Source organism: Phyllopteryx taeniolatus, chromosome 12 (assembly GCF_024500385.1).
Source record: "Phyllopteryx taeniolatus isolate TA_2022b chromosome 12, UOR_Ptae_1.2, whole genome shotgun sequence".
NCBI classification, from domain to species: domain Eukaryota; kingdom Metazoa; phylum Chordata; class Actinopteri; order Syngnathiformes; family Syngnathidae; genus Phyllopteryx; species Phyllopteryx taeniolatus.
The window spans coordinates 110649-137104 of record NC_084513.1 but is presented as its reverse complement, the minus strand read 5'-3'; the positions used below and the strand labels follow the sequence as shown (position 1 = coordinate 137104).

At 43.8% G+C, this 26456-nt stretch overlaps 1 protein-coding gene across 1 annotated transcript in view; it reads left to right on the top strand.

The window, feature by feature from the left end:
* The window catches only part of si:dkey-219c10.4 (high affinity cGMP-specific 3',5'-cyclic phosphodiesterase 9A), a 31941-nt gene extending 21183 nt beyond the window's left edge, over window positions 1-10758 (top strand). The window contains exons 12-14 of the mRNA XM_061793276.1: window positions 4670-4774; window positions 6735-6881; window positions 7002-10758. Of these exons, the coding sequence (XP_061649260.1) occupies window positions 4670-4774; window positions 6735-6881; window positions 7002-7193 (444 nt within the window). The 3' untranslated portion in view covers window positions 7194-10758. The remainder of the gene's footprint in view (window positions 1-4669; window positions 4775-6734; window positions 6882-7001) is intronic.
* Window positions 10759-26456: the final 15698 nt, after the last annotated feature.

Sequence of the window (26456 nt, the reverse complement as noted above, 5' to 3'; positions counted from 1 at the left end):
TGATTTATATGCATATGTGGCTCTGCACAACCGTGCCACTTAAGGGAAAGTTAACTATTTATTACCTTTGCTAGCCTGAGAGTTAACAAGATAGTGAGCTGACAGGATAGTGAGCTAACTAGCTAACGAGCTAGCTAGACATGCAGCAGGTTCGTCTAATATGTCACCGTCTGGCTTGATGTGTCGGTGTGTGGGTCCACATAGACACTTTAGAGAAGACACAGCGGCACGCGTTATTCAGCCTATAACGCACATACTGTACGATCAAATGTATTTGATTGACAGGAGAAGGGTGGGCAGGGCGTGTTTTCAGTGCATTCAGTTGAAACGCCCACAGCGACCGACAGCTCGGAGCTATTTGATTTCATGATTTTACAGCCTCATTTTATGTACTTGGCAATTTTTTTATTCATTCAAATTTGGCAAGCTGGTGTGGTCGGTACGATGTTTTTTTTTTCACTTTTGTAGTTGCGTAACAGGGAAATAGATCATCTACCATAGCCTAACAGATTGGAAGTCAAACAACTTCAGTCACCAAAAGAACCACTCAATGATAGGCTAGGCTCATTTAAGAATTATGGAAGTATGTTAACCTTGAGGCTCTATCAACCGTGATCACCTCTGTCTTCATCAAATGACATGGAACGGTTTACAATGTACCAAGAACATGTGATGTCCTGTTGAATTGCACTATACACTGACAAGCAGTTGGTTTCAGCATTTTCAATCATTTTGGCTCAAAAAACTGTTGTCGTGTAAACATACTGTACCTTTTGTTGTAGCAAAATAACTGCTGTGAATAAGGTTAACAGTTACATAGACACGTATATGTAGGTATGTTACTAAATCCAGAAATATGGCCAGAAATATTGCAACCATTTCTTTCCATTTTGCTATGCCGGAAATCAGGTACGTGAGTTTTCCCACAGGTCCACCAAAATCGCGTTTTCTCATTGTTTGGCGTAAGGTAATGTTTGTTCTTTTCACCTTATCTTCTTCTTTTCCTTTCGGCTTATCCAGTTAGGGGTTGCCACAGCGCGTCATCCTTTTCCATGTAAGCCTATCTCCTGTATCCTCCTCTTGAACACCAACTGCCATCATGTCTTCCCTCACAACATCCATCAACCTTCTCTTTGGTCTTCCTCGAGCTCTCTTGCCTGGCAGCTCCATCCTCATCATCCTTCTACCAATATACTCATTATTTCTCCACTGGATGTGTCCAAACCATTGAAGTCTGCTCTCTCTAACTTTGTCACCAAAACATCGAACCTTGGCTGTTCCTCTGATGAGCTCATTTCTAATTTTATCCAACCTGGTCACTCCAAGAGCGAACCTCAACATATTCATTTCCGCCACCTCCAGCTCTGCTTCCTGTTGTCTCTTCAGTGCCACTGTCTCTAATCCGTACATCATGGCTGGCCTCACCACTGTTTTATAAACTTTGCCCTTCATCTTAGCAGAGACTCTTCTGTCACATAACACACCTGACACCTTCCTCCACCCATTCCAACCTGCTTGGACCCGTTTCTTCACTTCCTGACCACACTCACCATTGCTCTGGACGGTTGACCCCAAGTATTTAAAGTCCTCCACCCTTGCTATCTCTTCTCCCTGTAGCCTCACTCTTCCCCCACCACCCCTCTCATTCATGCACATATATTCTGTTTTACGTCTGTTAATCTTCATTCCTCTTCTTTCCAGTGCATGCCTCCATCTTTCTAACTGTTCCTCCAGCTGCTCCCTGCTTTCACTGCAGATCACAATGTCATCTGCAAACATCATGGTCCACGGGGATTCCAGTCTAACCTCATCTGTCAGCCTATCCATCACCACTGCAAAAAGGAAGGGGCTCAGAGCTGATCCCTGATGCAGTCCCACGTCCACCTTAAATTCTTCTGTCACACCTACAGCACACCTCACCGCTGTTCTGCTGCCCTCGTACATGTCCTTTATTATTCTAACATACTTCTCTAGCACTCCAGTCTTCCGCATGCAGTACCACAGTTCCTCTCTGGGTACTGTGTCATAGGCTTTCTCTAGATCTACAAAGACACAATGTAGCTCCTTCTGACCTTCTCTGTACTTTTTCAACAACATCCTCAAGGCAAATAATGCATCTGTGGTACTCTTTCTAGGCATGAAACCATACTGTTGCTCGCAAATACTCACTTCTGTCCTGAGTCTAGCCTCCACTACTCTTTCCCATAACTTCATTGTGTGGCTCATTAACTTTATTCCTCTATAGTTCCCACAGCTCTGCACATCACCTCGCAAATACTCACTTCTGTCCTGAGTCTAGCCTCCACTACTCTTTCCCATAACTTCATTGTGTGGCTCATTAACTTTATTCCTCTATAGTTCCCACAGCTCTGCACATCACCTTTGTTCTTAAAAATGGGCACCAGTACACTTTTCCTCCATTCCTCAGGCATCTTCTCACGCACTAGAATTCTATTGAACAAGCTGGCCAAAAACTCCACAGCCACCTCTCCTCGATGCTTCCATACCTCCACAGGAATGTCATCAGGACCAACTGCCTTTCCATTTTTCATCCTCTTTAATGCCTTTCTAACTTCCCCCTTACTAATCATTGCCACTTCCTGGTCCACCACTCTTGCCTCTTCTACTCTCCCTTCTCTCCCATTTTCCTCATTCATCAACTCCTCGAAGTATTCTTTCCATCTAGCTAGCACACTGCTGGGACCAGTCAACATATTTCCATCTCTATCCTTAATCACCCTAACCTGCTGGACATCCTTCCCATCTCTATCCCTTCCCGAAAAGCTGCACAACACTCGTCCTCTCTCACCTTCCCCCACATGGATCTCTTCTCTGCCTTTGTCTTCCAAATCTTCCTCCCCACCACCAGAGTCATCTTTCACGCCACCATCCTATGCTGTCAAGCCACACTCTCCCCTACCACTACCTTACGGTTGGTAACCTCCTTCAGATTACATCGTCTGCACAAGATGTAATCCACCTGCGTGCTTCTACCTCCGCTCTTGTAGGTCACCCTATGTTCATGCCTCTTCTGGAAAAAAGTGTTCACTACAGCCATTTGCATACTTGTTGCAAAGTCTACCACCATCTGTCCCTCCAAGTTCCTTTCCTGGATGCCGTTCTTACCCATCACTTCTTCATTACCCCTATTTCCTTCACCAACATGTCCATTACAATCTGCACCAATTACGACTCTCTCTCTGTCTGGGATGCTCAGAACTACTTCGTCTAGCTCCTTCCAGAATTTCTCTTTCACCTCTAGGTCACATCCTACCTGTGGGGCATAGCCACTAGTCACATTATACACAACACCCTCAATTTCAAGTTTCAGCCTCATCACTCGATCTGATACTTTTTTCACCACCAAGACATTCTTAGCCAAATCTTCTTTTAAAATAATCCCGACTCCATTTCTCTTCCCATCTACACCATGGTAAAATAATTTAAACCCTGCCCCTAAACTTCTAGCCTTACTGCCTTTCCACCTGGTCTCCTGGACACACAATATATCAACCTTTCTCCTAATCATCATGTCAACCAACTCCCGAGATTTTCCTGTCATAGTCCCAACATTCAAAGTCCCCACATTCAGTTCTAGGCTCTGTGCTTTCCTCTTCTCTTTCTGCCGAAGAACCTGCTTTCCACCTCTTCTTTTTCTTTGACTTCGACCCACAGCAGTTGAATTTCCAACGGCGCCCGGCAGGTTGACGGCGCCGGTGGTGGACGTTGTTAACCCGGGCCACGACCGATCCGGTATGGAATTCTTTGGATGAACGCTCATATTTGTTTGGCAAAGTCTTAAGCCGGATGCCCTTCCTGATGCAACCCTCTGCATTTATCCGGGCTTGGGACCGGCCTAGAGTTTGCACTGACTTGTGCCCGCCATAGGGCTGCATTGTTCTTTTCACATTATGTTGTTGGGAAATCCCTTTACCACCTTGTTCCTTTTTTTTTTTTTAATTCGGTTGAGATTTTCTGTAGTTCTGACATAGATAAAAATGTTCCTCAATTTCAGCGAAAAAAAAGACCTTCATAGCATGGGTCCACGATAGAAAACTATATGTCCTTGATTCATTATTATTATTCTTGTTTTCTGTGACGTTCGAACTAATTCCGCCGACGCACGTGCTCTCCGTTTGATGAGGAAAATGAGGAGGATCAAGCAGACGCCATTGAAAAATCTGAAAACGGCCTGTTTAAATATCACATTTTCATGAATATCATACAATAAGAAAAATCCCGGCATTTTTCTACCATAGGGTCACAGTTTCGGTCACAAGTTTCTATTGATTTACATGGATTTCTGGGCAGAGATTTTTAGCAAATCTTCGACTTTAAAAGTGGAATAAAATCTTTAATCCTTATCGATTCTTACAAACTAGGGCTCATTTTATTCAAGTAATACTCCTCTGTCCAATGAGATTGGCGATTATGATATAAAGTTGTTTTAAAAATTTTAGTAAGATTGCTAGTATTTGCAAGCAAATTTTCACTGTATTGATGTAGAGGATAACACTATTGTTTTTCCAAAATGTTTTCAGACCGCAAAATGCTGTTGTTATGTAAACTAAAGCCAAAACAACTGTTTTAACTTCAACTGTGTATTGTCAAGACTTTTTGCACAGTACATTAGATGTTTAGAATATTTCTTTGTTCCCTGTGTATGCAGCTTATGATGATTCTGATCAAAGTGAGTGACATCTCCAATGAAGCGCGCCCCATGGAAGTGGCAGAGCCCTGGCTGGATTGTCTTTTACAAGAATTCTACAACCAGGTTACTAACTTGTTCTGCATACTTGGGACATTTGTCAAACTTTAAGGGGTTTTATTGACCACACAAAGAATTAAAGATGTACATGTTATGGTGAGTGGCACGGTGAACGACTGGTTAGAGCATCTGCCTCACAGTTCTGAGGACCGGGGTTCAATCCCCGGCCCCGCCTGTGTGGAGTTTGCATGTTTTCCCCGTGCTTGTGTGGGTTTTCTCCTGGCACTCCGGTTTCCTCCCACATCCCAAAAACAGTAGGTTAATTGACAACTCTAAATTGCCCGTAGGTGTGAATGTGAGTGTGAATGGTTGTTCGTTTGTATGTGCCCTGCGATTGGCTGGCAACCAGTTCAGGGTGTACCCTGCCTCCTGCCCGATGATAGCTGGGATAGGCTCCAACACGCCCGCAACCCTAGTGATGAGAAAATGGATGGATGGATGGATGGATGGTGAAACGTAAAAGGAACTTAAAAAATATACTTTAATGGATCATACTACAACCCCAATTCCAATGAAGTTGGGATGTTGAGTTGAACATAAATAAAAACAGAATACAATGATTTGTAAATCACGTTCAACCTATATTTAATTGAATACACTACAAAGACAAGATATTTAATGTTCAAACTGATAAGCTTTATTGTTTTTAGCAAATAATCATTAACTTTGAATTTTATGGCTGCAACACGTTCCAAAAAAGCTGGGAAAGGTGGCAAAAAAGACTGAGAAAGTTGAGGAATGCTCATCAAACACCTGTTTGGAACATCCCACAGGTGAACAGGCTAATTGGGAACAGGTGTGTGTCATGATTGGGTATAAAGGGAGCTTCCCTAAATTGCTCAGTCATTCACAAGCAAAGATGGGGCGAGGTTCACCTCTTTGTGAACAAGAGCGTGAGAAAATAGTCGAACAGTTTAAGGACAATATTCCTCAACATACAATTGCAAGGAATTTAGAGATTTCATCATCTCCGGTCCATAATATCATCAGAAGTTTCAGAGAATCTGGAGAAATCACTGCATGTAAGCGGCATGGCCAAAAACCAACATTGAATGCCCGTGAAACGCCGCCGGCTTCTCTGAGCCCGAGCTCATCTAAGATGGACTGATGCAGTGGAAAAGTGTTCTGTGGTCCGACGAGTCCACATTTCAAATGGTTTTTGGAAATTGTGGACGTCGTGTCCTCCGGGCCAAAGAGGAAAAGAACCATCCGGACTGTTATGGATCCAAAGTTCAAAAGCCAGGATCTGTGATGGTATGGGGCTGTGTTAGTGCCAATGGCATGGGTAACTTACACATCTGTGAAGGCATCATTAAGGCTGAAAGGTACATACTGGTTTTGGAGAAACATATGCTGCCATCCAAGCAACGTCTTTTTCATGGACGCCGCTGCTTATTTCAGCAAGACAATGCCAAACCATATTCTGCATGTGTTACAACAGCGTGGCTTCGTAGTAAAAGAGTGCGGGTATTAGACTGGCCTGCCTGCAGTCCAGACCTGTCTCCCATTGAAAAAGTGTGGCACATAATGAAGCGTAAAATACGACAACGAAGACCCCGGACTGTTTAACAGTTGAAGCTGTACATCAAGCAAGAATGGGAAAGAATTCCACCTACAAAGCTTCAACAATTAGTGTCCTCAGTTCCCAAACATTTATTGAATGTTGTGAAAAGAAAAGGTGATGTAACAAAGTGGTAAACATGACCCTGTCCCAGCTTTTTTTGGAACGTGTTTCAGCCATAAAATTCTAAGTTGTTGATTATTTGCTAAAAACAATAAAGTTTGTCAGTTTGAAAATTAAATCTGTTGCCTTTGTAGTGTTTTCAATTAAATATAGGTTGAACATGATTTGCAAATCATTGTATTCCTTTTTTTATTTATGTTTAACAAACGTCCCAACTTCATTGGAATTGGGGTTGTATTTGTATCACCAGTTAAAGTGTAATTGATTCTGTTTGGTCCTCAGAGTGATGTAGAGAAATTAGAGGGTCTTCCTGTCACCCCTTTCATGGATCGGGACAAGATAACCAAACCCTCATCTCAAACTGGCTTCATCAGATTTGTGCTTTTGCCGCTCTTTATAGAGTTGGCCAACCTCTTTCCCTGCCTGGAGGTAATGTAATGTCAATAACGTATGATGCTGCAAACGATGTATCAACCCTAACCAATTGGTCTTGGGGAATCTGCTACATTACAATTAATGGGGAGGCATTTTTGGATTTAAATCCTGCAGCAACACATCATTGACCCAGTGCGAAAGGCCCTTGACTACTACACAGAGATGGAGAAAGCACCGGAGAGAGAGAAGCAGAACCGGGCTCAATGCGAAAATGCAGTCAAGAGCAAAGAGATACCACTGAGCCAGCCCAGCACAGATGAGCGCCAGACCGCGGGACCCGAAGCCTCGAAACCAGACACACAATGAACTATCAGAATCAGAATAATCGTTATAGGCTAAGTATGTTAAAAGACACAAGGAATAAGTCTCTGGTAGTTGGGGGCGCTCCAGTACTACACCAAATAAGCCACGATCACATAATACACACCTAGGACGTAAATATATTCAGAGCAAAGAGTCATTTAGTAATATAGTGTCCAGCAGTGCGGTAATCCTGATCAACAAAAAATGTGAAAATGATGCACAGTTACTAAGTTACAGTACAATGATGAATACAGTAATAATGTTACTACAGAGATGTGTAAAATTGGAAAAATGTCACAATAAAATATTTGTATCAACTGTTAAAAAAGTAGGGCACTGTGGACGACTGGTTAGCACATCTGCCTCACAGTTCTGAGGACCGGAGTTCAAATCCTCGCCGCTCCTGTGTGGAGTTTGCATGTTCTAGCCGTGCCTGGGTGGGTTTTCTCCGGGTACTCTGGTTTCCTCCCACATCCCAATAACATGCATGGTAGGTTAATTGAAGACTCTAAATTTCCTGTAGGTGTGAATGTGAGTGTGTATGGTTGTTTGTTTATATGTGCCCTACGATTGGCTGGCGACCAGTTCAGGGTGTACCCCCCTCGCCTGAAGATAGCTGGAATAGGCTCCAGCATGTCCCCGACCCTAGTGAGGATAAGCGGTACAGAAAATGGATGGATGTTTAAGAAGTTAATGGCAAAGGGGAAAACTATTGGATATGTCTGCTGGTTTTAGTGTGCATTGTCTGATAGCGCTTACCTAACAGAGGGAAGGAGCTGGAAAAGGTGGTATCCGGGGTGGCGTGAGTCCAAGAGAATTTTGCCTGTGCTCATCTTAGTTCTTTCAGCTTGCAAGTCCTGAATAGTGGGTAGGCGGATACCGGGGAACCTCTTGGCAGTCCTAACTGTCCATTGTCCGTTGCAGTCTGACTTTTGTCCTTTGTAGCAGCACCAAATTAGACTGTGATGGATGAACAGAACTGATTCAATGACTATTTTATAGAACTACCGCAACAGCTCCTGTGGCAGGCCATGCTTCCTCAGCAGTTGCAGGAAGTCTATCCTATGCTGGACCTTTTTTGAGGATGGAGTTGATGTTGGCCTCCCACTTCAAGTCCTGAGGGACTAATTTTCCAGGAACTTGAAGGTCTCAACAGTTGACTAAGGGCAGTTGGACAGCATAAAGGACCGTTGCAAAATATGTTTCCTGATGTTTCCACCACCATCTCTATGGACTTTAGTGTGTTCAGCTCCAGGTTGTGCTGGCTGCACTGAAATAGCTACTCCACTTCTTGTCTATGTGCAGACTCATCGCCGTCGTTGATTAGGCCGGGTACTGTGGCGCCGTCCGCAAACTTTGGGAGTTCGACAGTTGTGTTCGTTGAAGTGCAGTCGTTGGTGTAGAGAGAAAAGAGCAGCGGAGCGAGGACACATCCCTGATGCTGATATTGCATGTGGATGAGGTGGTTTCTGCCAGTCTCCCCTGCTGTGTCCTGCGTGTCAGGAAGCTGTAAATCCATTGGCTGATGGCAGGAGAAATGCTGAGCTGGAGGACCTTGGAGGACAGGAGTTTAGGAATGATAGTGTTGAATCGAGCGAAGAAGTCAATCTAGGCCTAAGTCATGAAAAATAAAACCCTCCCTTGAGCTGCAAGAATGCGTGGTTTGTCTGCTGAAGGCGCTGCTGACGAGCCCTTCACCTGTCAATTAAATACATTCACTTACTTTGCCGTAATCAACTGTTGTCTGAATAACGTGTGCCGCTGAGGCTTTGCTTAATAAACAGTTAAGTTTCCAGTGTTTGAGTTCATTGGGGACTAACACACACAACAACTCGCTGTCCAACTAACTCTGTCAGCTCCCTGTGTTACCATTGCGACAACAACAACAATGGACCGTGACAATGAATTGTGTGCTAGCGCTAGTGTTAGCACTAACGTTTGTATGTAAACATGCCAGCTTTCTGTCACGCTCTAAAGTTTCGGTAAACATTGGTTTGTGCGCGTGAATAAATGTTGACAATGGCAAGCAATGGAGGCGATGTGTCGTTGCAGGACGCAATCCTATTGGTCGATGTCAAGGTGCGCTGTTGGATAATTGTTGTTCATATGGCACAGTACACGGAAGATATCCCAAAAATCAAGCATGCTAGACTTTTCATTTTGCAGTCGTAGTGCTATCGTAGGGCCAAATCGTTGGTCGTGGATTATGTCACGCTATAAATTTTGTCACTCCCGATGAAATATGTCGGGCTCAATCTGGCAAATCGCCCGATCGCAAATTGGCCAGATAATGAGGTTAAAATCCTGTAACCTGATCGAGGCATTCCACGACAAATTTCGTCTTTCACGATTGCAGATGTCAGACTGCTGCCATAAAATCTTGCCGTATCTCGGTCAGACAATGGCAACACTACACTACATGTATTCCAATACCACCGTATCCCGCCTTTTCCCTGGGCTTTAGCTTGTCGAATGAAACACTGTCTGAGAGACGTGACGGAAAAACATGTCACCTTTCACTGCAACCAGATACAACCGTTACCATGGTGACAACAAGTTCTTGTCACACCAAGGATCATCGCTGCAATGTTGGAAAAAAAGAACGAAAAGAGGGAAAAAAACATGCGGTGTCACCAGGTGCTCGGGAGAGGATGTTTTTGGGCTGTCCATTCAAGGACGGCTTGAGGTATGTTCCCGTACTTTTAATACAGCTTGCAAGCAGGCAACAAAATCACTAATGCACTAATGTTTGTACGTAAACATGCCAGTGTTCTGTCGAATCATGCTCTGAATCTTTAGTAAAAAAAATGTGTGCGTGTTAATAAATGTTGACCACGGCGATCAAGTATGTTGACAACGGCAAGCACGGGAGGCGATGCACCAGTCATATCACGCAATCCTACTGGCCGACGTCAAGATCTGCTGTCAGAAAGATGTCATTGATAATGTCACACTACACTGAAGATTTCCCTCCCAAAAATCAAACATGCTGGACTTTTCAATTTGGTGTCGTAGGGCTTTTGTCGGGCCAAATTGTTGGTCGTGGATTATGTGACACAACAAGAGGTTTTGTCGTTTCCGAAATTTTTTTTTTCCTGATCTGGGAAATCGCCCACGATAGCAAATCGGCGAAATATTGGGGATAAAATCCTGTAGTATGATCTGGACATTAGCCAGAGGTGGAGTGTAACCACCGCCGACTAGTGGTAGCATGATACCAAAATCCTGATTTCGATTCTGTACCTGTACAAAGTACCTTGGTACCGTTACTCAAACAATACTATGCCAAAAATGTCAAACATTAGTAAATGCAGTGCAAAGAAAACTGACAAAACAACTGAAAATACTTTTGTATTTTTAATCCATCCATCCATCCATTCTCTACCGCTTATCCGGGTCGGGTCGCGGGGGCAGTAGCTTCAGCAGGGACGCCCAGACTACCCTCTCCCCAGCCACTTCATCCAGCTCTTCCGGGGGGATCCCGAGGCGTTCCCAGGCCAGCCGAAGGATGTAGTCTCTCCAGCGCGTCCTGGGTCGTCCCCGGGGTCTCCTCCCGGTGGGACATGCCCGGAACACCTCACCAGGGAGGCGTCCGGGAGGCAACCGAATCAGATGCCCCAGCCACCTCATCTGGCTCCTCTCAATGCGGAGGAGTAGCGGCTCTACTCTGAGATCCTCTCGGATGACCGAGCTTCTCACCCTATCTCTAAGGGAGAGCCCGGACACCCTGCGGAGGAAACTCATTTCGGCCGCTTGTATCCGGGATCTTGTTCTTTCGGTCACGACCCACAGCTCATGACCATAGGTGAGGGTAGGAACGAAGATCGACCGGTAAATTGAGAGCTTCGCCTTTCGGCTTAGCTCTTTCTTTACCACAACGGACCGATACAAAGTCCGCATCACTGCAGACGCTGCACCGATCCGCCTGTCGATCTCCCGTTCCATTCTTCCCTCACTCGTGAACAAGACCCCAAGATACTTGAATTCCTCCACTTGGGGCAGGATCTCATCCCCGACCTGGAGATGGCATGCCACCCTTTCCCGACTGAGGACCATGGTCTCAGATTTGGAGGTGCTGATTCTCATCCCAGCCGCTTCACACTCGGCTGCGAACTGCTCCAATGAGAGTTGGAGGTCACGGCTTGATGAAGCCAACAGAACCACATCATCTGCAAAAAGCAGAGATGCAATACTGAGGCCACCAAACCGGACCCCCTCTACGCCTCGGCTGCGCCTAGAAATTCTGTCCATAAAAGTTATGAACAGAATCGGCGACAAAGGGCAGCCTTGGCGGAGTCCAACCCTCACCGGGAACGAGTTCGACTTACTGCCGGATATGCGGACTAAACTCTGACTCCGGTCATACAGGGACCGAACAGCCCGTATAAGGGGGTTCGGTACCCCATACTCCCGAAGCACTCTCCACAGGACTCCCCGAGGGACACGGTCGAACGCCTTCTCCAAGTCCACAAAACACATGTAGACTGGTTGGGCGAACTCCCATGCACCCTCGAGGACCCTGCCGAGGGTGTAGAGCTGGTCCACTGTTCCACGGCCAGGACGAAAACCACACTGCTCCTCCTGAATCTGAGATTCGACTTCCCGACGGACCCTCCTCTCCAGCACCCCTGAATAGACCTTACCAGGGAGGCTGAGCAGTGTGATCCCCCTGTAGTTGGAACACACCCTCCGGTCCCCCTTCTTAAAAAGGGGGACCACCACCCCAGTCTGCCAATCCAGAGGCACTGTCCCCGATGTCCACGCGATGTTGCAGAGGCGTGTCAACCAGGACAGCCCCACAACATCCAGAGCCTTTAGGAACTCCGGGCGAATCTCATCCACCCCCGGGGCCCTGCCACCGAGGAGCTTTTTAACTACCTCGGTGACCTCAAACCCAGAGATAGGAGAGCCCGCCTCAGAGAACCCACACTCTGCTTCCCCATGGGAAGGCGTGTCGGTGGAATTGAGGAGGTCTTCGAAGTATTCTCCCCACCGACTCACAACGTCCCGAGTCGAGGTCAGCAGCGCCCCATCCCCACTATACACAGTGTTGGTGGTGCACTGCTTTCCTCTCCTGAGACGTCGGATGGTGGACCAGAATTTCCTCGAAGCCGTCCGGAAGTCTTTCTCCATGGCCTCACCGAACTCCTCCCATGCCCGGGTTTTTGCTTCAGCGACCACCAGAGCTGCATTCCGCTTGGCCAGCCGGTACCCATCAGCTGCCTCAGGAGTCCCACAGGCCAAAAAGGCCCGATAGGACTCCTTCTTCAGCTTGACGGCATCCCTCACCGTTGGTGTCCACCAACGGGTTCGGGGATTGCCGCCACGACAGGCACCGACCACCTTACGGCCACAGCTCCGGTCGGCCGCCTCAGCAATGGAGGCGCGGAACATGGTCCACTCGGACTCGATGTCCCCCGCCTCCCCCGGAACATGAGCAAAGTTCTGTCGGAGGTGGGAGTTGAAACTCCTTCTGACAGGGGATTCTGCCAGACGTTCCCAGCAGACCCTCACAATACGTTTGGGCCTGCCACGTCGGACCGGCATCTTCCCCCACCATCGGAGCCAACTCACCACCAGGTGGTGATCAGTTGACAGCTCCGCCCCTCTCTTCACCCGAGTGTCCAAGACATGCGGCCGCAAGTCCGATGACACGACCACAAAGTCGATCATCGAACTGCGACCTAGGGTGTCCTGGTGCCAAGTGCACGTGTGGACACCCTTATGCTTGAACATGGTGTTCGTTATGGACAATCCGTGACGAGCACAGAAGTCCAATAACAGAACACCGCTCGGGTTCTGATCGGGGGGGCCGTTCCTCCCAATCGCGCCCTTCCAGGTCTCACTGTCATTGCCCACGTGAGCATTGAAGTCCCCCAACAGAACAATGGAGTCCCCAGCGGGAGCGCTCTCCAGCACCCCCTCCAAGGACTCCAAAAAGGGTGGGTACTCTGAACTGCTGTTTGGTGCATAGGCACAAACAACAGTCAGGACCCGTCCCCCCACCCGAAGGCGGAGGGAGGCTACCCTCTCGTCCACCGGGGTGAACCCCAACGTACAGGCGCCGAGCCGGGGGGCAATAAGTATACCCACACCTGCTCGGCGCCTCTCACCATGGGCAACTCCAGAGTGGAAGAGAGTCCAACCCCTCTCGAGAGGACTGGTACCAGAGCCCCAGGTGTGTGTGGAGGCGAGTCCGACTATATCGAGTCGGAACTTCTCGACCTCACACACCAGCTCGGGCTCCTTCCCTGCCAGAGAGGTGACATTCCACGTCCCTAGAGCCAGCTTCTGTAGCCGGGGATCGGATCGCCAAGGTCCCCGCCTTCGGCCACCGCCCAGCTCACACTGCACCCGACCCCTATGGCCCCTCCCACAGGTGGTGAGCCCATGGGAAGGGGGACCCACGTTACCCTTTCGGGCTGTGCCCGGCCGGACCCCATGGGTGCAGGCCCGGCCACCAGGCGCTCGCCTTCGAGCCCCACCACCAGGCCTGGCTCCAGCGGGGGGCCCCGGTGGCCCGCGTCCGGGCAAGGGAAAACGAAGTCCATTGTTTGTCGTCATCATTAGGGGTCTTTGAGCCGTGCTTTGTCTGGTCCCTCACCTAGGACCTGTTTGTCATGGGTGACCCTGCCAGGGGCATAAAGCCCCAGACAACTTAGCTCCTAGGATCACTGGGACACACAAACCCCTCCACCACGACAAGGTGACGGCTCAATCATTTTTAATCATTTCAAATATTTCAAAAAGCTTGAAAAATTATGTAATAATGGAAGTTGGCCATTCTTAACATTAGTCATTTTTTAAATAATTAGATCAATGCGTTATATGACGAATAAGTGTTTGTATGTATATAAAATTGTAGAAGTATATACAGTATATATTTTACTGTATATACAGTAATCCAAGAAAAATATTACACCACCCTTGTTTCTTCAGTTTCCTGTTCATTTTAATACCTGTACCACTAAAAGCCTTTTAAAGAATAATAATAATCTAAAGAATACAGAAGCTTAATTGTATTATTAAATGTGATTTTGGTTATTATCAAGAAAACCATTGAAAATTGCAAGAGCTAAATAACAGCACTTATATTAAACTTTTATGAGCTATTTTAATTGTCATCATTATATTTGTCCAAACAAATGTACTTTTAGTTGCACCAGACATAAAAAAATGAAGTAACGGTCAAAGTGTCTAATATTTTTTCCATGACTGTATTAATTTTTTATATTTACATGTAATTTACTTGAATCATACGTATAACTGTATAAGCTTTTATTGTGCAATATTCTTGTATTTGACTGCATTTGACTTCTCCCATTGTAAACAATACATGTGCACCCACTCAGTGGCCGGCCAGTGCTGTTTTTCATTGCGTATGAAGCCACAACACTCAAAAAGTGGATCACACACACACACGTGCGGACGTACTCTGTGCTATGGTGTACGGTAGTTTTGGGGCATTCAATCGCAAATCCAGAGTTAACTTTGATTCCACTAGACTTAATTTCAAAGATGTTTCCTGAACTATTGCTCTCCACTGTCGTAACAGTTAATTGCCGGCTGCTTGCTCAAACAAACATACGCCATTTTGCCACGGGGTGGGATCTGATACCTTCTTGTTGAAGTAGAAGTCATTACCAAAAGTCACGTGAAGAACCAGGTATGATAATTTTTTTTATTGAAAGAACAGGTATATACAACCAGCTAATAACTATATAAATTGTGTGTGTGTGTGTGTGTATATATATATATATCCATCCACCCATCCATCCATCCATCCATCCATCCATTTTCTGAGCCGCTTCTACTCACGAGGGTCGCGGGCGTGCTGGAGTCCAGCTATCATCGGGCAGGAGGCGGGATACACCCTGAACTGGTTGCCAGCCAATCGCAGGGCACATACAACAAACAACCATTTGCACTCACATTCACACCTACGGGCAATTTAGAGTTGTCAATTAACCTACCATGCATGCTTTTGGGATGTGGGAGGAAACCGGAGTGCTCGGAGAAAACCCTCGCAGGCACAGGGAGAACATGCAAACTCCACACAGGCGGGACCGGGGATTGAACCCCAGTCCTCAGAACTGTGAGGCAGACACTCTAACCAGTCGTCACCGTGCCGCCAATATATATATATATATATATATATATATATATATATATATATATATATATATACACACGTATAAAACTATATATATACAGCAGCTGAAATAAGTATTTAACATGTCACCATTTATATATTCATATATTTCCAAAGGTGCTGTTGACATGAAAATTTCACCAGATATTGGGAACAACCCAAGCAATCCATACATACAAATAAAGTAGAACAAATAAACTCAGAAATTAAGTTGTGTGGAATAATGTGAAATGACAGGGGGAAAAGGTATTTAACACGCCTGGAATTTATAACTGGTATTTTTTTAATACTTTGTAAAAAGCCTACATTTGCAATAACACCTTTAAGACACCTCCTGTATAGAGAAACAAGTCGCATGCATTCCTCTGGTGTTTTTTTTTTTTTGGCCCATTCCTCCACACAAGCAGTCTTCAAATCTTGAAGGTTCTGTGGGCTTCTTTTATGGACCTTGAATTTCAGTTCTTTCCATAGATTTTCGATTGGATTCAAGTCAGGTGATTGGCTGGGCCATTCCAGCAACTATATTTTTGTTCTTTCAAACCAATTGAGAGTTTCCTTGGCAGTATGTTTTGGATCATTATCCTGCTGAAATGTCCACCCTCGTTTCATTTTCATCATCCTCGTAGATGGAAGCAGATTTTTGTCAAGAATGTCTCGGTAGATTTTCCCATTCATTCTTCCTTCAATAATGTGAAGTTTACCAGTACCATTTGCTGAGAAGCAAACCCACACCATCATGTTCCCACCTTTGAACTCCACTGTTGGTATGGTGTTTTTAGGGTGATGTGGAGTGCCATTTCTCCTCCAAACGTGTGCATTATGGCATACAAAGAGTTCAATTTTGCTGTCATCCGACCAGACTATATTCTCCCAGTACTTAACTGGCTTGTCCAAATGTTGTTCACCAAACTTTAAATGAGCTTTGACATGTTTTTTTTTTCAGCAGTGGGGTCTTGCGTGGTGAGCGTGCATATAGGCCATAGCGGCAGAATGCATAACTCACTGTTTTCCTTGTGACAGCAGTATCTGCTAATTCCAGGTGTTTTTGAAGCTCTCCACAGGTGGCCCTTGGCTCTTGGACAACTCTTCTGATTATTCTTTGCACTCCTCTGTCAGACGTCTTGTGAGGAGCACCTGATCGAGGCAAATTTATGGTGGTATGTTTGACTTTCCACTTACACTACTAGTACTTATATTCTCTGTAATATAGAGAATACTTGAAACGAATATCAGGTATTTTCTATCGGAACAACAAGTAATGTTTTTACAAAACAATGGCCAGCATCCTCACCCCACGTGCCCCCCATTGAGCATTTTTTGGGATGCTGTGGATCTGCATGTATGACTGGACCAACATTCCACAGGCCACAATCAACAACCTTATCACCTCTATGCGAAGGAGTAGCGTTGCACTGCGTCAGGCAAATGGTGGTCACACCAGATACTGGCTGGTTTTCTTGTGCTCTGTTTAGTGACCTTGTTCTTATGCACTGTGTAAAAAGCTTCCTCAAGCAAGCTCAAGTGCTTCTGACCATTTCCTGTGCTACTCAAGATCTCCACTATAAGAAATCATAAAATGCATTGAAATTGTAATCATGTGATATAATTTTTAATTCATGTACCTCTAATCTGATTATATAATTATTTTCTGTAACTGTAGCGTAATATGTATTGGATTATGTAAAATGTCGATTAAATCATCGAGTCTGTTAATTTATGATAATTTACAGTTTCATGACTTTGTTCATTACTTAATGGTGTTTTATTGATATTATATATATATATGTAATATTTCTCAATACACTAAATATGTTTGAAGAGCTGAAAATGTCCAAAAACTGCAAATAATTTAGGACTAAAATGCTGAGATAGTATGAAACTCTTTTTCACCCTCATAGTCGTCCAGATTTCCCTGTACGGTTTAAAGTAGCAATTTAAATCTACTTTTCTACAATTTTGGAGCCTTGTTTTATATACTTGGTGATCTTTTTATTCATCTAAATTTTGCAGACTTATTGAATTTCTCTTGTGATCTCTTTACTGGGTCTTTATTTTTTATTCAGGGACATTTGTATTTATTCAGATGTATTTGTTTTACATGAATAATAATGATGTGCATTTCGATAAATAAAAGCATAAATATTATTTCTGTAGAAGTTGATGCACTGTAATGGTGGGGGAAAAAACACTGGTTTGGAAATCCCAGAAGGGGAAAACAAACAAACACAAAAAATGTCATTTGTTTTTTTCTACTAGCAATTGGTCTTCTTAAAAATAAAATAAAACCTGAAATCAGATTTTTTGCTAAAGAAATGTAAAGATTTACATTTTAAGGCCGTCTCGCCCACTCCTGTCAATCTCTGGAGCAATATTTGGAGCAATAGATAAATATATATATATGTTTTTCCATCCAGTGAAGCAAATTAAATAGTACAGTACAATAAACCAGTAACAACTCTTCCTCAATGGGATCCTTTTTTTTTTTTTTTTTTTTTTTTTTTTTAATCATGAGTGATACACATTACTGTACTCTGATGATATGATTGTTTTCTGTAACCGTAGCGTAATATGTAGCCTGGTGTAATGTGACTATTTGAGGAAGAAGTAAGCAAACTTACTTCAAGGTGTAGAAATTCATCGCGTAACGTTGGTGTCCATTTGACGTGAGCGACTTAAAGTCCAATCATAAGTGGATATTTGTTGAACATAAAAATGATGGATCATTTTATTTTTTTGCCGCATGTTGTATGTGTAATGTAACCTCTTGAGAAGCTAACCAAACGAGCTTCAACGTCACATCGGCATCTGCCATTTAATGTAAATTATATGCTAATGTTAAGCCCATTATAGTATTAGCCTATAATTTTTTTTAATTATGAGTGATACACATTACTGTACTCTGATTATATGATTGTTTTCTGTAACCGTAGCATAATATGTAGCCTGGTGTAATGTGACTATTTGAGGAAGAAGTAAGCAAACTTACTTCAAGGTGTAGCAATTCATCGCGTTACGTTGGTGTCCGTTTGACATGAGCGACTTAAAGTCCAATCATAAGTGGATATTTGTTGAACATAAAAATGATGGATAATAAAAAAATGTTGCCGCATGTTGTATGTGTTTTTTTTTTAAAATCATGAGTGATAGACATTACTGTACTCTGATGATATGATTGTTTTCTGTAACCGTAGCGTAATATGTAACGCCGTTACATGGATTCCATTACGCCGCAAGCCTGGTGTAATGTGACTATTTGAGGAAGAAGTAAGCAAACTTGCTTCAAGGTGTAGCAATTTATCGCGCAACGTTGGTGTCCATTTGACATGAGCGACTGAAAGTCCAATCATAAGTGGATATTTGTTAAACATAAAAATGATGGATCTTTTTTTTTTTTTGCCGCATGTTGTATGTGTAATGTGACCTCTTGAGAAGCGAAGCAAACGAGCTTCAACGTCTCATCGGCGTCTGCCATTTAATGTAAATTACATGCTAATGTTAAGCCCATTATAGTATTAGCATCTGACATTTAATAATTTATATGCGAAAGCTAGGTCAAATATACGTGGATATTATTCAAACATTAGAATAACACATCCCCGGATCCGCTTGTGTGGAGTTTGCATGTTCTCCCCGTGCCTGCGTGGGTTTTCTCCGGGCACTATGGTTTCCTCCCACATCCCAAAAACATGCAGGGTAGGTTAATTGACAACTCTAAATTGCCCATAGGTGTGAATGTGAGTGCGAATGCTTGTTTGTTTGTATGTGCTCTGCGATTGGCTGGCAACCAGTCCAGGGTGTACCCTGCCTCCTGCCCGATGATGGCTGGGATAGGCTCCAGCGCGCCCGCAACCCGAGTGAGGAGAAGCGGCTCAGAAAATGGATGGATGGATGTATGGATAGAATAACCCATAATTTTGTATTTTTTTTCGGTTGTGTGTTAACATATAATGTGACCTTTTGAGGAAGAAGCAAAGCAAACTCGCTTCTAGGTAAAGCATCATCGTCCACCATTTAACGTGAGTTACATGCTAATGCTAAAGCTAAATCCGATATAGCATTGCCATGGATCATTCCATGTGAGGTACATGGTAAAACTAAGTCCAAACATACATGGATATTTTATTAAAAAAAATTATAACGGATTATGTCCATTGTTTTTCGCGTGTTGTACATGTAACATAAAATGTATGTTGAAGTGACATCTTTGTACACTAAGATCTAAGGTTAGCCTGGGTTATTAGCGTAAGTCATGCAGTGTTGTTTTTGCTCTGCAGAGTGGCAATGAAAAAGCAAATTGTTCCAAAATCAAATGATCGAGAAGCCATTATTTTAATGTTGTCAGAGGTAAGTATTTTGGGATCTTAGTTTGTGTTACATTTACAGTTTAAACTCTTAATATAGGCAATTATAAACATTGATTGGGGGGGGGCATCTATTACTCGTATTTTTCCCCTATTTGAAAGTGGTTTACTGTACATTCCTGAAGTCCAAATGTGCATTATTCTTCCAAAAACATCCACCATTCGAAGGCTTTTTAATGAGCCCCTAAGGGGACATGGAAAAAAAAGTTTTGTAGCTTATTTACCTGCTAGCGGTAGCTTCCTGCGTCCGGGTCGCCATACAGTAGCTTATTTACAACATGCCTCCAGCGCATGTCAGCGTAGAGAATGGCAACAGAAGAGGACTTGCTCTCTTTCCTCAAAACAAGGAATATAATTGATAGTGTCATCGACCAACTAAAAGAAGATAAGGTGAGTATAAATGTAAACTTTCATCACATGAATATAGCAGTATAGGTAATAGAATAGCTGAGCCATATTTACTAGTGTCTACCTTCCTTAGTATTACTTATAGTAGCCCCTTGCTAGCCTAAAATGCTTCTGACATTTGTAACCGTTGCCGTTCTTCTTACAGATCGATATTATGACAGATGAGGAGTTAGGACAGTATTTCGTAGGATATGGACTTGCATTTTGTCGTCGGAGGACCCTGACAAACGAAAACTCGGGAGGAATTGGTTGGAACTCGGTTGACAAATCAGTGACTATGGCTGAGCTGCTGGAGACAGGCAAAGACTTGTTTTTTTTCCCAAATGGACATTCGCCCAAAGGACCAAGTGAAGACTTCGACTTTGAGGTACGTGATTATTGTTAGAATAAATTTACATAAGTTATCTCATGTTTACTATAATCCTATTGCAAAGCATCTATTCAGCAGTATAAAGTTGATTGTATCTTGTAAGTTGAAGCGGTCTGTGAAGAGGACTGTGCCCTTATCAAAAGACAACAAAATAATAAAAGATAAAAAGAAACAGAAGTTTACAGACACGTTAGCAATAGAAGATAACACAAATTTAGACAAAGACACATTAAAAGATATGCAACAACAATGTCCCAAAACTGAACAAGAACTTTGGAAGAAAAATGGCGCAACATTACAAGATGACACATATGACCAAACAACAAACCTATCCCATCAAAAAATCTATACAAATGGGCTGCTATATTGAGTCATGGTGTAACACATGTCTCAACAGGAGGGATGGTGCAGCAGATAGATCAACATTATACAACTTATGGCTTTAATTCTTATTAAAAAAAAATTTATGGCATGTTTGATATGTGAAAGGCACTTTGTAAGGATATCATTCCTAGATATGGTATTCCTGAAAAAATATACAGTGATAACGGTGCCCATTATGTTAAACAAATTGTGAAAAAGATAGGAGTGATGTTTCACATTGATCTAAAGAATCATTGTGCTTGCCACCCTCAAAGCGCTGGATTAGTGGAAAGGATGAATGGATCAATAAAAAACAGATTCTAGAGACGGCATCTGAAGCCAGCAGCAAATGGCCATCATTTTGCAGGACAATGAGGACGTCAGTGGATGTTGGACCAATCAGATGACAGCGATTCCATACTTCCTTTTTGAAACTTTGTATAAGTTGGGGGCAAGAACAGATAGCGTTGTTCAGTCTGCACTGTCTCTGCTGAGGCACGGATAAGCGTAGCTACTGACCCAGAGCTCTGTAAAATGTATAGACTCCTCTGTCAGGTATAAATTGGTTGACTTTTAACACGTCGTTATAATTGTAGCTCTTTCACGAAAACGAACACACATGGAACCTCGAGAGTTATAGGTGATTATAAAATTCAGGTTCCTACAGTATCAATAGTGGTAGAAATTGACTTCAATCCACAGCCAAGAGGGGACATATGGTGGTGGTGTGGAGATGCTAGACTATTTGATAAATTGCCAAAGAATGTAACAGATCTTTGTGCCCTAGTGACTTTGTTGTTACCGGTATCGGCACATCCTATGTCTGTACAAGAATTAACAGCTAGTCTATCCACTGTCATGTCAGAACATTGGCGACGTCAGAAAAGAGCAGCAGATTGGCAGGGCCAAAATAATCCAACATACATTGACGCCATTGGTGTTCCACGTGGTGTTTCAAGTTAGTACAAATTCGTAGATCAAATAGCTGCAGGATTTGAGTACTCGATGTGTTCGTGGTGTACAACCAACAAAAACGTAGACAGAATCAACTACATCCATTACAATGTGCAAAAATTGGTCAATTCGACGCAGAGTGGGTTTGAAGCTTTACATGAACAGTAGTCTGCCACATCACTTATGGCATTCCAAAACAGGATAGCTGTTGACATGTTGGCTGAGAGAGGAGGAGTCTGTGCTATGTTCGGAGAACAATGCTGCACATTCATTCCCAACAATACAGCTGCTGATGGCAGTCTCACTACGGCCATAGAGGGACTCCGAACCCTTAATGGTAAAATGAAGGAACACTCTTGTGTTGACACCTCCATGTGGGACTCTTGGATGAATGTTTTTGGAAAATACAAAAACCCCGGTGTCCTCAATTTTGGTATCAATCGCTGTTTTTGCAGCAACCTTTGACCTTATGTGGATGTTGTTGTATTCCTTGTCTGCGTTCTCTCATTAATAGATTGATAACAACAGCAATCTCACCCATGGCTCAAATGTATCCTTTACTTGGTCCTGACCCTGAAGATAATGACAGTAATGATGATAATGACGTGCATTATGACCTGCCTGATTTATTTCTAGATCCAGGTGATTATGAATAAATATTAACATTGCCTCTGAGTTTAAATGTATTTGTTTTCATAAAAATGATCCTGCAGTCGAAAATCTAACTGAAGTGACTGATGTAAGGTGATGTGAGAATTTGAGTAAATATGTGATAAACAGGAGGGAAATGTTAGAATAAATGTACATAAATTATCATGTTTACTCTAATCCTATTGCAAAGCATTTATTCAGCAGTATAAAGTTGATTGTATCATGTAAGTTGAAGTTGCTGTGAAGAGGACTGTGCCCTCATCAAAAGATAGCGGCTGGAACATTTTGCGGTCGAAGGTTGAAACAATCAGCGCTGATGAAGAACACCTCTGCATTATCATCAGAATCAGAATCATCTTTATTTGCCAAGTATGTCCAAAAACACACAAGGAATTTGTCTCCGGTAGTTGGAGCCGCTCTAGTACGACAACAGTCAGTCAATTTACAGAACACTTTGGAGACAGAAAGACATTGACAAAAAAAACAGTCACTGAGCAGTAAAGGGTTGCTAGTTATCTGGTAATGCCGGTAAATTTATTTTATTTTTTTTGACAATTGTGCAAAAAGATGCAGAGTCCTCTAGCACTTAGAGCAGTTGAAATGACTAATATTGCAATAGTCCGGTGCAATGACCATTGTGCAAAGGGCACTGAGACTTCAAGGAGTGTATACGGTTTAAAGTGACGAGTAGTGCGATAATCTGGGAAAATGTTGGTTGTGCAAATGTTACAGATACTCCTCAATCAGTGTGCAAATGGAGCAGATGCTACTCTGGGATGAGTGGCCAGTATATGCAAATAGTGCAGCATGGCGAGACAACTACACTAAGTGCACGAGTAATACATAATTGGCCCCACAGAAATGTGACAACGAACTCAAGTAAAAAAATTACCAGCATGCTGTAATGGAATTGTAGGTTAGGTGTTTAAGAAGTTGATCGCAAGAGGGAAGAAGCTGTTGGAATGACTACTAGTTCTAGTTTGCATTGATCGGTAGCGCCTACCTGAGGCAAGGAGCTGGAAGAGCTGGTGACCGGGGTGCGGAGGGTCAGAGAGGATTTTGCACGCCCTTGTCTTAGTTCTGGCAGCGTGCAAGTCCTCAATGGTGGGTAGGGGGGGTACCGACAATCCTTTCAGCAGTTTTGATTGTCCGTTGCAGTCTGAGTTTGTCCTTTTTTGTAGCAGCACCAAACCAGACTGTGATGGATGAACAGAACTGATTCAATGACTATTGTATAGAACTACCGCAACAGCTCCTGTGGCAGGCCATGCTCCTGTGGCAGGCCATGCTTCCTCAGCAGTTGCAGGAAGTGAAAATGTCCTTTTCAAATCTGCAGTAGAAGGTATTCAAGTCGTTGGCTAGTGTGCTATTGTTCTCAGCATGGGGGGATCGTCGCTTGTAATTAGTCAGCGATTGGAATGCATGCCAGACTGATTTAGAGTCGTTTGCGCTAAACTGTTTTTCCAACTTTACTGCATAGTTCCTCTTTGCAATGTTAATTTCTTTAGTCAGCTCGTTTCTAGCTCGATTATACAGGGCCCTGTCCCTGCTCTGAAATGCATCCTCCTTAGCTTGGCGAAGCTGCTTAAGTTTAGCAGTGAACCATAGCTTGTTGTTGTTGAATGTGCGAAATGATTTTGTTGGTATACACACATCTTCACAGAAACTGATATAGGATGTAACAGTGTCCGTATATTGATCCAGGCTGTCAGCTGAATTTTCAAAGACACTCCAGTCTGTGCAGTCTAAACAGCTTTGAAGTTCCATCTTTGCTTTATTGGTCCACTTTTTCACTGTTTTCACTGTAGGCTTCGCGCATTTAAGGTCTTGCCTGTACGTCGGTATTAAGTGAATTAAGCAGTGATCAGACGAGCCCAGGGCTGCACGAGGTATAGCACGGTATGCGTTTTTTACCGTAGTGTAGCAGTGGTCTAAAGTATTATTTTCCCTGGTAGGACAGTCGATGTGCTGCTTGTATTTAGGGAGTTCGTGGTTGAGTTTAGCTTTGTTAAAGTCCCCGAAAATAATGAGGGGTGAGTCCGGGTGTTTTTTTTCAATTTCGTTGACTTGTTTGGCGAGCGTTAGCAATGCGGTGTTCGTGTTAGCTTGAGGCGGAATGTAGACTCCAGCCAGTATGAATGATGCAAACTCACGTGGCGAGTAGAATGGTTTACAGTTCAAAATCAGCGACTCCAAATGCGGGCTGCAGTGTGTGCTGAGCTCCGTGACGTCCGTACAAAATCTTTCGTTGATATAGAGGCATATCCCACCGCCCTTTGTTTTCCCCGATGATTCCATGTCGCGGTCCGCTCGATGAATGTGGAAGCATGACGGCGCCATCAGGTACAGCATCGCAAAGCCAGGTCTCCGTGAAGCACTTGGCCGCGGAACGTCCGAAGTCTTTACTGGTCTTTAACAGAAGATGAAGCTCATCCATTTTATTGGGTAGGGAGCGTACATTCGCGAGGTGGATCGACGGGAACGCCAATCTGTATCCTCTCTTGCGGAGTTTCACCTGGATGCCGCCACGCTTCCCTCTGTGGCGCCGTTTCCGTCTCCATGCGCCGGAAACCGCGGACGCCGCTCCGGTGAGTAACTTGGGGAAAAAACTGAGCGGATTTGCAAAAGTTGGTGACAGAAAGTCCGGAGTACCCTCCTCGATGATTAGCAGGTCTCCCCTTGTGTAAGTGAGTCGTGTAAGGTCTCCAAACTGTGTGCCCTTATCTCAAGATAGCAGCAGCAGCAAAGTTTGTGTAATTAGGAACCACCCTAAGGAAATAAAAAGAGAGGGATCGGCAGAGTGTGCTCAGAGCGGTAGGAAGTTGTAACTGCGTACAACTCTGTCCGTTCTCCTCGCGAGTAAAAGAACCAGTCTCTTGTCTTCCTTCCTTGTTTATTGTTTATTAAATGTTCTAGGTTGTTTGAACCTGACAATTATAGTCATAATTTAGTGCCTCGTGAAGTCACAGTGGGTCAGCTATACGAGCAGAGTAAACTTTTTTGAAACTTTGTATAAGTTGGGGGCAAGAACAGATAGCGTTGTTCAGTCTGCACTGTCTCTGCTGAGGCACGGATAAGCGTAGCTACTGACCCAGAGCTCTGTAAAATGTATAGACTCCTCTGTCAGGTATAAATTGGTTGACTTTTAACACGTCGTTATAATTGTAGCTCTTTCACGAAAACGAACACACATGGAACCTCGAGAGTTATAGGTGATTATAAAATTCAGGTTCCTACAGTATCAATAGTGGTAGAAATTGACTTCAATCCACAGCCAAGAGGGGACATATGGTGGTGGTGTATGCCAGACTGATTTAGAGTCGTTTGCGCTAAACTGTTTTTCCAACTTTACTGCATAGTTCCTCTTTGCAATGTTAATTTCTTTAGTCAGCTCGTTTCTAGCTCGATTATACAGGGCCCTGTCCCTGCTCTGAAATGCATCCTCCTTAGCTTGGCGAAGCTGCTTAAGTTTAGCAGTGAACCATAGCTTGTTGTTGTTGAATGTGCGAAATGATTTTGTTGGTATACACACATCTTCACAGAAACTGATATAGGATGTAACAGTGTCCGTATATTGATCCAGGCTGTCAGCTGAATTTTCAAAGACACTCCAGTCTGTGCAGTCTAAACAGCTTTGAAGTTCCATCTTTGCTTTATTGGTCCACTTTTTCACTGTTTTCACTGTAGGCTTCGCGCATTTAAGGTCTTGCCTGTACGTCGGTATTAAGTGAATTAAGCAGTGATCAGACGAGCCCAGGGCTGCACGAGGTATAGCACGGTATGCGTTTTTTACCGTAGTGTAGCAGTGGTCTAAAGTATTATTTTCCCTGGTAGGACAGTCGATGTGCTGCTTGTATTTAGGGAGTTCGTGGTTGAGTTTAGCTTTGTTAAAGTCCCCGAAAATAATGAGGGGTGAGTCCGGGTGTTTTTTTTCAATTTCGTTGACTTGTTTGGCGAGCGTTAGCAATGCGGCGTTCGTGTTAGCTTGAGGCGGAATGTAGACTCCA